This window comes from Neophocaena asiaeorientalis, unplaced genomic scaffold (assembly GCF_003031525.2).
Source record: "Neophocaena asiaeorientalis asiaeorientalis breed wild unplaced genomic scaffold, Neophocaena_asiaeorientalis_V1.1 scaffold220, whole genome shotgun sequence".
NCBI classification, from domain to species: Eukaryota; Metazoa; Chordata; class Mammalia; order Artiodactyla; family Phocoenidae; genus Neophocaena; species Neophocaena asiaeorientalis.
This window is the reverse complement of record NW_020174042.1, coordinates 2,269,684-2,283,989: the sequence shown is the minus strand read 5'-3', so window position 1 is coordinate 2,283,989 and position 14,306 is coordinate 2,269,684. Positions and strand designations below refer to the sequence as shown.

At 42.5% G+C, this 14,306-nt stretch overlaps 1 protein-coding gene across 1 annotated transcript in view; it reads right to left on the bottom strand.

The window, feature by feature from the left end:
* Positions 1 to 946: 946 nt before the first annotated feature.
* The window catches only part of UBE2R2 (ubiquitin conjugating enzyme E2 R2), a 94,111-nt gene continuing 80,751 nt past the window's right edge, over positions 947 to 14,306 (bottom strand). The window contains exons 4-5 of the mRNA XM_024753803.1: positions 7,389 to 7,523; positions 947 to 4,228 (exon numbers count right to left, since the gene is read on the bottom strand). Of these exons, the coding sequence (XP_024609571.1) occupies positions 4,009 to 4,228; positions 7,389 to 7,523 (355 nt within the window). The 3' untranslated portion in view covers positions 947 to 4,008. The remainder of the gene's footprint in view (positions 4,229 to 7,388; positions 7,524 to 14,306) is intronic.

Genomic DNA, 14,306 nt, shown 5'->3' with positions numbered 1-14,306 from the left:
TAATAAGAACTCTGAGAATACAGTTCCAGGCCTGTGAGAGAGTAAGTTTGCACAGCTAAACCTCTCTGCCCTTTGCTCTTCATCAACCAAATGCAATCTTGATTGACCGTCGAGGACTGTGGCGGGACAGATCACTAGTGAGCCAGGGTGGTGTGAAGTAGGTAAGTGGGTCCTGGGCTAAATATCTGCTCCAGAAAGTCCCAAGGAACCATTCACCTGGGGCCAGGATTCTGAGTTCTCTTAAGCTCCTCCCTCCTGATTCCAGGCCACCAGTCCAGAAGGAACTGGGGCCGTAAAACAATCCATGTCTCCACCAGGGGGCAGATGTCCATGCTTGTCTTGAGGCGCAGCCGTATTCCAGCCTGGCAGCTAGCTCAAGGCCTTGAGGTGTTGCCCGAAGCATTATAGCGTCCCGTTTCAAGTCAGCGTGCCAGAACCAGCCCAGGGGTACAGTCTTTACCTTGTCTGTTTGACCTCCAAAATCAGTGGTCATTCATCAGATAGGTCAAGCACTGCTGGCTTAAAAAAAAAAGTAAGTGTCCACAACTGAAACTTACTAAATTATGTGATCTATTGCTTTCTGATCCCTTTTAGCAGCGGGAAGTTGACAAGTGACAATGAAAACAAAAAACTTGCGTAAGGAGGGCAGTGGAGCACTCCTCCATCACTTCACCGACCTACTTGTACTGGCAGCTTGTGCCCTATTTCAGAATTAAGGTTAACAAATGGCTTTGTCTTTAATAACCTTTCTTAAAAGCTGGTAAGGATTTGGGGATATTTATTCTGCAAGGAGGTGAGTTGAGCAGACTGTCAAAAGGCAGGTGAGCAAGATTTGGTTTTTGTTTTAGTTTTCCAGCTGACTCCTGTGCATAATCTGCAAGGGAACAGAGGAAGGATTAAGACCACCTTTTAATTTCAATACACAATAACAGAAGAGGGTCATCCATGGGGAAGTAGCAATACAGGTATATTTTATTTCACATTTTATTAGTAGACAGATGGGCAGAAAAAGACAAAAAATAAACCACTAAAGGGGAAATTGAACACAAAATGCATCAGATAATCTTTTCTCATAAGTTAAACTAAAGAAAAACATCTACAATTTCAGCTAAGAAAACTATTAAAGTCAGGTGTGTCCTGCTGGTTTCAGAATAGTTGAAAATTGCATCTGAATCTTTGTAAATGTAAACCTTTTTAAAAATCAGGATGGGAGGGTAGAGAGTTAATTTTCAGTGGAGAACTACACATTTTCCCCTTCAATCGCTTACTATGTATTTTCCAAACATAAGGAAACCAGCAAATAAAGAAGCAAATAATTACCAGGAAAGAGGAAAGAAGGGACTACAAAAAAGCTTGGCTAATAGAAAAAAGAACTCTGGAATGATGTGAAATGAAAGGGGAAGACTGCGAGAAGCAACAACAGAATCATAATGTACGTTCTCCACCCAGCCTCAAAATACACAGACCTGAAGAGCGTCCAGAGGCCTCCACTAGAATCGAAAGGAACCTAAAAATGCAGGATGGATCCTGAATTCATGTTACACCAAATAATCAGCACAACTGCACTCACAAGGTTGTGGCCTAAGCCTGAGATCTCCACTCCCGAAAGAAGTTACGTGCTTCAGTTTTCTTTTGCCATAGTATGTGTTCGCAGGACAGAGCTCTGGAACCAGCACCTGGGTTTTACAAGTCAGTCTGAGCTATCAGAATGTCCCACCTCCTAGCAAATCAGCACACCCCAGTCTTTTCTGGAACTGACGACTACTCTCATCAGAGGCAAACCCAGCTCTGAAGAGTAACACCCCAAAGGCTGAGAGGTACAACCTCCACCTGGCTCTCTGAGTCAACGTAAAACAGAGGCCAGCAGGGCCTGTGGGACAGGGCTGAGCAGCACAGCACCTCCCACAGTGCCAAGGAGTCTGGCCTGCCCTGGGGGAGAGACGCTTTGGCAGGAAGAGAAAAGGCTTAGTTTTAGGGCTCCGAGAGAGCGTAAGACCAAGCACGCGGCGCACGCGTGTGTGTTTTGGGAGTGTGGAGTGATTGACGGGGGTGATCAGAGCATTATGAGTATGTGTGGGGCGAAAAACTAGTTTCAACGTCCTTCTATGAGAGTTTGCACTCAGTGTTTTGTCACAGGAGAGCTGCTCTGTTCTCTGAATCTGACTGGAGTCACTTGACTCAGGGGTGCAAGTAGGCCATGGAGTTTGGACAGATTCTGGGACCAGGCTCAACAGTGTCCCATGTGAACCTCAGCACGTTCAACATTCCCACTTTTTTAAGACTAGATTCCAGAGAAGGCTGCTGGGAATTAGTTGGCAAATGTTTGGAGAGTTTGAAGAGCGAATGAAAACCCTGAGATCAGAAAGGAAGGAGGAACTAAGGACCTAAGTATCACAGACTGTGTCCTAGGGTCCATCCTACCTCTGTCCCTCATCAACCCTTTCGTTCTTTCTGAGCTATACGATCTGAAGAAAAGGAGTTGAACGCTAGCGCGCAGGGATCTGAAGTAGGTTCATAGCGGTATTTTACCCACTGAAAGAACACTGCCCTCCTGTGAACTGACCCGCCCCCATAAGAAACAAAAATCATCGCCAAGTACTGAAGAAGTCCCTGGTTGGTGAAGGCTGATGGAACTCGGTATTGATTGAAGTAACACACGATCGACACCAGGGAAATCAAGGCTGCAGCAATTGCGTGGCAGGAAGATCTAGCGTTGCCCAGACACTGCTTGCAGCCAACAACTCCCTTGGCTCTGCCAGAAGAGTCAAAGAAGCTCAGGGGAAAGCTCCATGCACAACTTCCGCTTGCACTCCATAGCCCGAGCACATTGAAAGGAGAGAAAAGTCCAGGTCACATCCAGTGAGAAAAGCGGGAACCGGTCACGCATGTCTCACATATATCCACAGTTACCACTATCAGTATAAGCAGCTCAATGAAAACCAAAATCTTAACACATGCACCTAGTATTAATACTAAGTAATTAAAACTCGCTACTTAAAAAAAATCCTCATGGTGAGAGTGTATCTTTCAGGGAAAGGCCATGTTAAATATATAAAACAGATGTTTTTCTCTCCCAACAGTGGTCCCCAGTAGTTTGACTTTTTCCCCCAGCAGCATCAACCAAAACCAGCATAGTGATTTTAACTCTTCGTTCCCGTCACTAAAGACTCCACACACACACACACACACTAATCCCCACTCTCTCCCCACTCCCTGGGGGAAAAAAATAACTCTGCCTTCAAAATAAATAGCAATCAGTTCTATGTAAAGTATGAATATTTATTTCAGGCTTTAGATCCCAATCGATTTCAAAAAACAAAATCTGATCTCTCAGAGTAACTGAGGCCTCTGTGTTAGGCTGAAGGGCCCTGTGCCCTTAGGAACACATTTCAACAGGTTCAGAACAAAGTCCCTGATGCCTGCTGTACCCCAGCCTTAAGAAGGGAAAGAAAATTCACCACCACGGGGCTGAACGAATGCACACACACTAAGGTAAATGAGCAGCTAAAACTTGGCAAATTTGCTTTGTTAAGAAAAAGTTTGTTTTGTGGGGCTTTTACGGTTTTTTCTTTTGCTACCCAGCATATGCAGCACTTGTGAACTCCCGATGGGTTCCCAGCTTTAAACACATTAAACGTCTTGATGAAAGACTATTTAATTCTTCAAGAATCTAAAAACAGACCAAACGTGTTTTGCTGTGAACACTTTGCGGAGACGAAGTGAGGTGGGAGTTTGAGTTTAAAGAAAAAAAAAAAAAAAGAATCAATACAGTGATGGAAGGGTAAAGAATGCAAGAATTCAGACATTCTGTGGAGGATTAATTTCTCTCCATTAAGAGGTCCATAAAAAGGAGCAAACTGAGATCCATAAGGGGAGTCACCAGGAGCCGTGTTTGTTTTCCCCACCCCCATGATAGGTTTTTGCTGAGGGGCCACTGCTAGGTCCCCACTTGCTCCCCTCCCTTTGGCCTGAGATGGCAGGGCAGTACAGGGGCCTCGAAGGAGCACGTCACGACTCCTCATTCCCAGAATCATCATCGTCATAACAGTCGGCATCTTCCTCCTCCTCATCTTCATCATCAATGTCGTCGTCGTACAAGTCGTCATAAAGCAAATCTGAGCTGTTGTCATTGGAAGGCACTTTAGTTTTGATGCAGTATTCCGCCAGGGTCGTGGGGACCTTCACTCCATCCTTTTCTGCTTCGGCTTTAGTGGCTGACACCTGTTTCCTGAAGGGAGGATAGTTTATATAAGTCTCTGGAAGATGGATTTATAATTGGCCTAAACAATCTAAAATTCCTTACTGGTTTCTGAACTTCAGTACCTACCTACCTGAAAGCATCTTTGACAAGATACCCTCTACTACACCAAAGGTTCTAGCCCATCAGGTACCATTCTGAAGGACACTTAAAAATGACCCTTCTGAGGGCTTCCCTGGTGGCGCAGTGGTTGAGAGTCCTCCTGCCGATGCAGGGGACACGGGCTCGTGCCCCGGTCCGGGAGGATCCCACATGCTGCAGAGCGGCTGGGCCCGCGAGCCATGGCCGCTGGGCCTGCGTGTCCAGAGCCTGTGCTCCGCAACGGGAGAGGCCACAACAGTGAGAGGCCCGCGTGCCGCAAAAAAAAAAAAAAAAAAAAAAAAGACCCTTCTGAAGGGCATTTAAAGCCATGCGCCTCACATGCTGGTTGGCCAGAAGTCACCTCAGGTTTTCCGCCTTGTCTTCTCGCACTAAACTCGGAATGCAGTCCCAACAACTCAATAGTCCTCCTACTTAGAGAAAAATCCTATGTTGGATTCCAAAGTCTTGCATGATCCACCTGCCTATCGCTTCATTCTCGCCACCCATTACTTTCTCCAATTCCAAAACATTCAGGCCACTCGGGGGTTTTTTAGTACCTTCAAACATACCTAGTTGATATTTCTGTGAGGACCAGTTGCTCTTCTGCCCTACATACGGTTGACTGCTTCTTGTCACTCAGATATGAACTTATATGTTACCTTAGAGGAGGCCTATTCGGACAATCCAACTTAAAGCAGCCATCTTGTAATTCCTTCATATTATCCTACTCATCTTCCTCATTTGTTCATTTTTCTGTTGTTCTCCTTGCGCCCCTGAATGTGAGCAGAGACCTTGTCTATCTTAGTTAATTCTATATCCCCAGTGCTTAGAACACCGCCTGGGCACATACAGCTGTGCAACAAATACTGACTGTATGAACGCGTGAAGGTTAATGTTTCCTTCAACAAGTATGAAAATTCGACCCCTCAAGGGACTAGAAAAACAACTTAAAAACATCACTGGTGGTCCAGTGGCTAAGACTCTGTGCTCCCAATGCAGGGGGCCCGGGTTCGATCCCTGGTCAGGGAACTAGATCCCGCATGCCACAACTAAGAGTTCGCATGCCGCAACTACAGATCCCACATGCCACAGCTTAAAAAAAAAGAAAAAAAAATCCCACATGCCGCAACTAAGACCCGGTGCAGCCAAATAAATAAAATACTTTAAAAAGCCCCACAAAAACACAACCACTATTATCCCTTTTACTTAGACCTCTCTTGGTGGATCCTGTTGCCTTACATCCTGATGCTGCTGAGGCTTTCAGGCTTGAATCTCTCTTCTCACAGCTTTCTCCTTGAACCATCTTGTCCATTCCCATGGTTCTAACCCTTCATGCTGACAGCTCTCAAATCATCAGGGTCCAGCCTAAACTTTTCTTCTGAGCTCTATGCCCTTATATGAGCAACTGGATGTCTCCGTCCTGACGTTCCATAGGAATCCTAACTCCGCAAGTCTGCATTTGTCATTGTCCACCTCCATGGAGTATTCAGTTCCTAAAATTATAACTCTTACTGCTCCAAAGTCTTAAATGTTTTCAAATCTGTTTTCTCATTCTTGATTGTTACTACGTCAGTTTAGTCTTCATCTCAGCCTCCTCAAACCTCAGCCGGTCTCCTGGTCAGTTGTGTTCTTTTGGAACTCAAATAGGATTATCCTTCCACACAAAATCTTTAAGTGACACTCCAACACCTCTAAGATTAAGGACCAAACCCACCCTATGACTTCAGTGTCTTTTAAGACCTGATGCATTTCTTAATTTCCCATTACTTCTCAAGTCAGAATTTACAATTCTCTTGATGTGTCATGCTGTTATCATACACCCGTGTTTTAGCAAGCATGTTTCTCTCTCCCTGAAAAATTCTTGGTTATGAAGCATTATCTCTCCTAGGAACCATATTATATGTTCCTTCCACTGTATCTTGTTTATGCTTCTACAGTTGCACTTATCATATTACATGTTCATTTCTTTGTTTACAAACGAAAGCATGAGCTCTCTAAGGAGAAAGACTATGCCTTACATCCTCCCTTTCCTTGAACATCAGGCTCCAGTCCTGACTATTTTATGAAGCATTCCCATTTTCCAATCCTCAGTCCACTCTCACTCTAAACTTCTGCAGGTCTTTACTATTTACACTAGTTATCTTCAATCTTTGGTATATACCAGTCACCTAAGTGGCTTGGTAAAAACAAAATACAGATGCCCAGATTCTATCCTTGTAATTTCATTAAATGACTCTGGATTAGGGAGAGGGTCTAAGAAGCTGATTACGGTGGGCAGAAAACTTATTCAGCTATCAGATGACATGCATTTTTTTTTTCATATCACATGGTATCATGCCAACTAGATTTATAGAGAGGGACTTTGAAAAGTTACAGAATGTGCTGCAACTGTCCTTGGGGCTCTACCAATCACTAAGTACTGTTAGGAAAATCTTATATCCTATGTAGGATATAATTTGAGAGATGAATGGTTGAGCCTAATACCTTCTTTTTTTTTTTTCAGATGGAAATATTAAAAAACCCCAAAAGTTAACTGATAAAAGGTCACATGACAGTGGCAGAGCTAGGAGTATATTCCAAGTCTCCTGATTCTTATTCTAGGGCTCTGTTAAACCATATACTAGAGTTGCTGATAATGGTGATTCCTAGAAGATACTTGCCGCTATGGTCAGAAAGGCCATATAAGGTTTCATCAATAAAAAATTTGAAAACAAAAATACCTTGAATGTCTGGAATACACTGGGTGTTTGACACATTTAAAGGACATGTCCAAAACCCAGAACAGTGTCCCTAAAATGATCAGGAGGAAGAGTTTGCAAACTTGACTAGTTTAGAACCTGGAAGTTCTGTGTCCTGGGAAATCAGATCTGCTGTCTCAAAAGCCAAACTCATTAGGCTCAGGCAGAAACCTCTTCCCAAACAATAAATCTAACTGACAGAAGCGGAGTGGATATTTTAAGTTCAATTTAAACCCTTGGTTCTAGGATATACTTTGGTTCTGTATGAAGACTTGAAGTAATCCAACAGAAGACAAAACAAAACACCTTACCTAATGATTTCAGCATATTCTTTGTCTTTTCCTTTACTGTCCCTCCATTTCCTGAACATAACCGAGGCATCCACATTGGCTGGGGAGAAGGTGTTGGGCTCATTAAGCAATGAGATTACACTTAACAGGATAGTCCTAGAAACAGGAAAAAAGGGTCAGCTATGAATACTCATATTCACAGTATTCAATAGTATTTTGTTTTAAATTTAAGACTATAATATTTGAGACTTTAGGGAAATGGAAATAGAGTATCAAAATTTTGTTTTCAGTACTCATCTGGCTAGGCTAGGAACAAGCTGCTACCTGGGAGACAAAGCAGAGGGAATCTGAGTTTAGCATAAAAGTTAGGTTGCAGGGCAAAATATGAACTCTGCAGAAGGCTTAACTGTCTTAACTGGCAACATGTTCCAATCTACAAAAATTGGAGGTCTGGAAGCTTTTCAAATAACATTTAAAAAATTAACAAGTTGGGCTTCCCTGGTGGCGCAGTGGTTGAGAGTCCGCCTGCCGATGCAGGGGACACGGGTTCGTGCCCTGGTCCGGGAAGATCCCACATGCCATGGAGCGGCTGGGCCCGTGAGCCATGGCCACTGAACCTGCGTGTCCGGAGCCTGTGCTCCGCCAACAGGAGAGGCCACAACAGTGAGAGGCCCGTGTACCGCAAAAAAAAAAAAAAAAAAAAAAAAAAAATTAACAAGTTAAGTGCAATAGGAAAAAGCAGGAGCAAAAAACATTTAGCTTGAAGGCAATCTTTTTGTGGAAAAGGGTAAAAATGATGCTACTCCATATATCTAATTCATATCATGGCTGCTTAGAAGATCTGAAAACCAATATTACATACAAATGTATTTCTTTTCCATACTTCTAAGGGAAGCAAGATAAGAGTTAAGCAGGTGAATGGAGAAAAAGCAATAGCCTTGACATGGAAGAACTAGTCTCTGAATAACAGAAATCTTGATTCAAAAAATATTTACTAAACCCTTACTATTGTGCCAGAGGCATCTAGTGAGATGTTGGATGTACAACAGTGAGAGAGTTAGTTGCCATCCCTATCTCTCAGGGCTCAGAAATCTTGTGGGAAATTTTCATCCACAGATAAAAACTAGACACCTTAATCACAGGGAGTAAAGTTTCTGTGAAATAAAATAAGCTCAATAAGCTCCAAAAATGTTTGAAATAGTTCCCAGGCTTTTTTCTCCCCTAAAAGCTATGTGCATGTAGGTAAAGAGAAACATGGGAGGAAAAATTAAATTTCTCTACCTTTTCTCATTGGTGCGAGGTTATAGGTTTTGTTGTTGCAAAATAGCCTTTTGCTCCTGGCCCCAAGCAAAAAATAAAGGGAGGGAACCAGGCAATTAGATGTTTGATTTGATGAAACCTTTTCCTAAAAAGGGTAGAGAGTTTCTGTTATGTGATTATACAAGATTACGACAAAGGCACTTTCAAAGAAAACTTTCCCATCTAGTTCAAATTCATTTACCACATATACACTCCCCACCTTTCTATTAGGGTAAGAATAACTCCCTGTACCCCCACTTCCATCCTTCTGGACTTCTTCAGTAATTACACTAAGAAGATTTAAAGAAAAACTCATCATTGCCAAAAATGCAAAATGGACTGACAATATCCTAGAAGCGAAAGAAAAATTCCTTAAGGATTGCTTCAGAAGAAAACATATACAAAACCTGATAGAAAGATAAGCAGGATAAGGACAAACTGTGGTACAGTTTAATGGTCCAGATCAGCATTTCTTTACAACTTTCTGTGATGATGGAAATGTATAATCTGTGTGTTATCCAATATGGTAACCACTAGCCACATGTGGCCACTGAGCACTTTGAAAAGTAGATTATGCAACTGAAGAAATGAGGTTTTTAGTACTAATTTTAATTAAGTTTAAATAGCCACATGTAGTCAGTGGCTATCATACTGGACAACACAGGTCTAGATGAATTATATTAACTGAATTAGGAAATTTTTCCCAGGAGTGGTTTCACCAGGTTGATTTTCTTATATCTTGTGTTTATTATTAAAATGCCATATTGGGAAGTACAATTTTTTAAAATGGTGAATCATCCAGTTCTATCATAAGAAACTCACTTCTAATACCATGTACTCACTCCCTAAACTGAAATACATGATGCTTTCAGAAGCCTCAGGCACTAACGATAGCTGACTGTGATAATAGTTATTAACCCAGCACGTTTTCACTTCCTCCCTTTGTCTGGAGAGTAGAGCCATTTTTTGTACGGGGAATCCATTCCACTGATTCAGACGGGGTTAATCTCCTTCCTCTAGTACACCTTCAAACAACAACCATGCCACACCTTCATAAAAACCTACCTACCCACAGCAGTAGACATACCACCAAGTGCTGGCAAAGGACTCCAACACTAATGAAGATTCCTGATGCAATTCATATGCAATATACTATTCAAAATTTCCCAACCAGTATGTTGTGAGTGGGTTTCAGGTAAACTGTATGTGATTCCCTCAGGCAGACTGGTAGGTAGGACCTGGGACAACTTGAGCCTCTGGAACAATAACTTCTGGCCAAAGGAGCATCTTCAGCTTACTACATTGTGATCTACGAATACTATCATTTCATATTTTCTATGTAACGTGACTGGAAAAGGATGGGAAGCAATATCATACATAGTTTAAACTGCCTGGCACTTGTACCAAAATAATTTAACACAGGTGTTACATCTGTAGCATGGTAAACAACTCTGCGAGGTAGTATTATTAATCCTGTTTTTATAGAGTGGAAAAATGAAATGTATGTAGAACATACAAAACACAATTGAATCCTGAAGCTATTCCAACAATTACCTCTTTTTTTGTTGTTGTTGCTATTTTTTGGTGGTGTTAGTTTCAGTAAGTATTTTAAAATCCTTTCTCATTTATTGTATTTTTTTCACAAGAAGAAAGAAGTATTTAAGGGAGATAGGAGATCATAATTAAACATCTATGACCCAATGGGTAATACTGTATTTGTCCCTTTTCAACATATAGACAGTAATCAATGAGATGGGTCTGCCCTTTCTCTGTTAGCTACTATGTCACCACAAATACAATTTTAGCAGGGAGGGCAGAAACTGGCCTTAGCTCAACAAAGAAGACATGGCTTATGGGTCTCCCCAGAAGCCAAGCAGCAAAAGTTTGGAATTCTGTAGGACTGAAGATGGGCATTTTTCGTCCAGTGCATACACAGACCCTCCCAGGCAACGTGTGAGGTAGAAAGGGTTCATTCTTTAAAACTTCAACTTACTTGACTCTTAAAACATACATAGAAATACTGAAAGAGAGTTTGAATGATTGAGATTCTTAGATTTTACAGGCCTTAATTTGTTAAAAAGTGACGTATAGAGAAGCAGAGCTCACTGCCTGACCCTTCTAGTTGACCTAGAAGGGCTCTTTTAAGCTCTCATTTACACTATTTCAAAAGATGGACCAGTAACACCAGAAGATCACCCAATTAGAACTCAATCCTCATTATATGTTTTCAAGATGGGAGAGAAATTTAAAGAGGACATCATGGTAAAGAAGTCTGTTATGACTGGGAAGATAAAACGTGGTAGCTTAATGAGTCCACATACTACAAACAGTTTTTCTTTATGCTGCTAAAGCACCTAACAGGGACTTCCTGGTGGTCCAGTGGCTAAGACTACCAGCTCCCAATGCAGGGGGCCTGGGTTCGCTCCCTGGTCAGGGAACTAGATCCCACATGCTATAACTAAGAGTTCTCATGCCACAACCAAAGATCCTGCATGCCGCAACGAAGATCCCATGTGCCACAACCAAGACCCAGAGCAGCCAAATAAATAAATAAATGTTTTTAGAAAAATAATAAAGCAACTAACAAAAACAACAGTTCCTGCTGTGCAGTCCCTGGAGCTACCGTTGACTGACATACCCCTGAGAACACATGGTAGGAATAAGGGTCTCAGATTAAAATACACAAAATGACCAAATCACATTTTAGTTTAAAAAGGAAAAATTTTAAATACACAAGATACATATCATTTGCACAGAATGAAACTAGCAATCTGAATGCAGTGGGACCCAATATGCAAACATCAAGGGAGCAAATAAATAAAATAGTCCTGGCCCAGAATGGGGTTTACAGGAGCCCTAGGAACAGCACAGCCATAGCCATTTCCTATGACCTTGCCTACTTTGCCACCCAATCATTGCAGCAGTCTCTAGCTCCCTGCCCTTTCAGTGGGTTATAGAGAATACTAGATAGGAAAACAACACCCTACCCTACTCCTGAGAGACGCTTCTACATGAAGGTGTGGCCTCTGGAGTGGATCCATAAATCTGGTCCCATGATACATCTTCACAGTGGCAAAGAAAACACTGTTATCTATCCTTCAAAGGAAAGCAAATCCCTACCAAAGACCACTTTCCTATCCAAGAGCCTGCAGCAGGTATGGCAGGTAGTTCTGGGGCTGGTGCTTCAGAGAAAGCACTTGTGAATTCTACTGCAAGGTCTGAGAGACCCCCCACCCACCCACCTCACCCATCCCCTGGAAGCTCCCCCTTGGTTCTGGACAGAACATGGATTAAGGCACATTTTCTTTCTTTCACCAAGAAGAGGCATGGTGTTGTGGACTCCTAATCACATACATGTAGCAGCATCAGGGGGCCCTATCCTCCCAACTTCTTTCTTTGCTGACTAATGCCTACTCCTCAAAACTTCCCAATTCCATAAGGAACTCTCACCCCCTAAACTTAATCCTGGACATCTGAGGATAGGACTGTGGATCTCTTCTTCCAGAAAGTATGCTGGCTTCCTCTAAGAGGAGGAGAACTACTGAGCTTTTAGTGGAAGCTAGCTGGCTGCCGCTCTGGATCCCTACAGTTGTAGCATAGTACATTTTTCTTGGTTTCCCCTTTAGCCAACTCTCACTACTCACTAGATCTCGTTATATAAATCGACTTCGGCTCTCAAAGGTAACAGGAATTCCTTACTCTTCTTCAGGTTACAAAAGCCTGTACAACTTTATTTTCTGAATATGTTCACTGAGGTGTTAAATGAAAGACTAGTGCAGGTGGTCATGGAGGAGTCCAAACACATGTGAACATGGAACCACTTTCAGATAACAGTGCCATTCAGCAGTCAAGACCCTACAACAGGCTGAATTGAACCTTCTGCCACCTCCACTGCTGTCATGGCTACAGCCATAAACTGGATATGGAGCTTAGAACCCTTAGACAGTGCTTACTCTGGATAATTTAGTAGCAAAGGGGTATAAAGGAAAATCCCTGGCATCTCGTATCTTGCCTCTTGATATTTCAGTGCCGTAAATAACCTGTGAGAAATATGTACAGTTTACTACCTTAAGGAGCTCCCTTGTCTCAAAACAAATAACACAGAAACAAATGGGAAAGGGAAAAGTGTCCCACATTAGGTAGTACTTTCCTGACTTTTCAGAGTTCTGGACATCACCAGGTGTTCCAGATGACGTTCCACAAGGCATGCAAAACACTCTATGTCCCCCCTAGAAATCCACAAACACCAAAACTCTCCATTCACTCTCCCACCCCAAGCAACACATTGAAGAACTATCCAATGATTATATGGAACTAAGAAAGAAACAAAAAGGTCCAAGAAGGTAACGATTTCCAATGCAAATACCTTTTAGAGCCATGGATGAAGATCAAAGGGGCAATCTGAAGATAACTAAGTTCTGGTTGTGAAGCCTCTAAATAAAAAAAGCATAAACGCAGGGAAGGCAATCCCTCATGTGAAGTCCAGGTGCTTCTAAATTGGGGCTCAGGTGACCTGAGGGCCCAGAGAGAAAAAAAAATGATGCTGGTGCCCAAAGTGGCTAAGGTAGTTTTTAAAGGGCAGATTAATATGAAAGGAGTTCCCTGCCCCGAAAGGAATGGATTAAATGAGAAACAGGCCTTTCTTTTTTTTTGGCCATGCCACATGGTTTGTGGGATCTTAGTTCTCTGACCAGGGACTGAACCTGGGCCACAGCAATGAAAGCACTAAATCCTAACCACTGGACCACCAGGGAATTCCCCAAACAGACCTTTCTTAAAAAGAAAAAATGTTTATAATATTTTAGGCTGAGACAAGGCAAATACAGTCTGTGTATTTACATAGAAGTAAAGGCAAAAATTTTGAATTCCTGTGGGTAATGGTAATAGATTGTCCATCCAAGCAGCACGAGAATGCAGTGAGAAGAATCTTGTTTGGGGCTTTGCATCTGAAGAACAGGGAGGCTTCAAATTCTATACTGAAGTTTTAACCCCCAGTACCTCAGACTATATTTGGAGACAGAGTCTTTCAAGAAGTAATTAAGTTAAAATGAGGTCCTTAGAACAGGTCTTAATCCAGTATAACTAATGTCCTTATAAGAAGAGGCAATTAGGACACAGACATGAACAGAGGGAAGACCATGTGAAGACAAAGAGAGAAGACAAGATGAGGAGAGAAGCCTCAGAAGAAACCAACCTTGCCGGTACCTTACAGAGTCCAGAACTGTGAAAAAATAAATTTGTTGTTTAAGCCGCACCAAAAAAAAAAAAAAGAGGAGGCTTGTTTTCTCAAAGGGTGGGTGTGGTGGTGGTATGTGAAGCATTTGATTCAACATTCAACCTCCAAAAGCAAGAATCACTAACACCTTAGAGCTACTACTTCTATTCTAGGGTTACTACTAGTCCTGAAAAACAAGCACCAAAATCATACTTAAAGGACAACGCTGGGGCTTCCCTGGTGGCGCAGTGGTTGAGAGTCCGCCTGCCGATGCAGGGGACACGGGTTTGTGCCCCGGTCCGGGAAGATCCCACATGCCGCGGAGCGGCTGGGCCCATGAGCCATGGCCGCTGAACCTGCGCGTCCAGAGCCTGTGCTCTGCAACGGGAGAGGCCACAACAGTGAGAGGCCCGCGTACCGCAAAA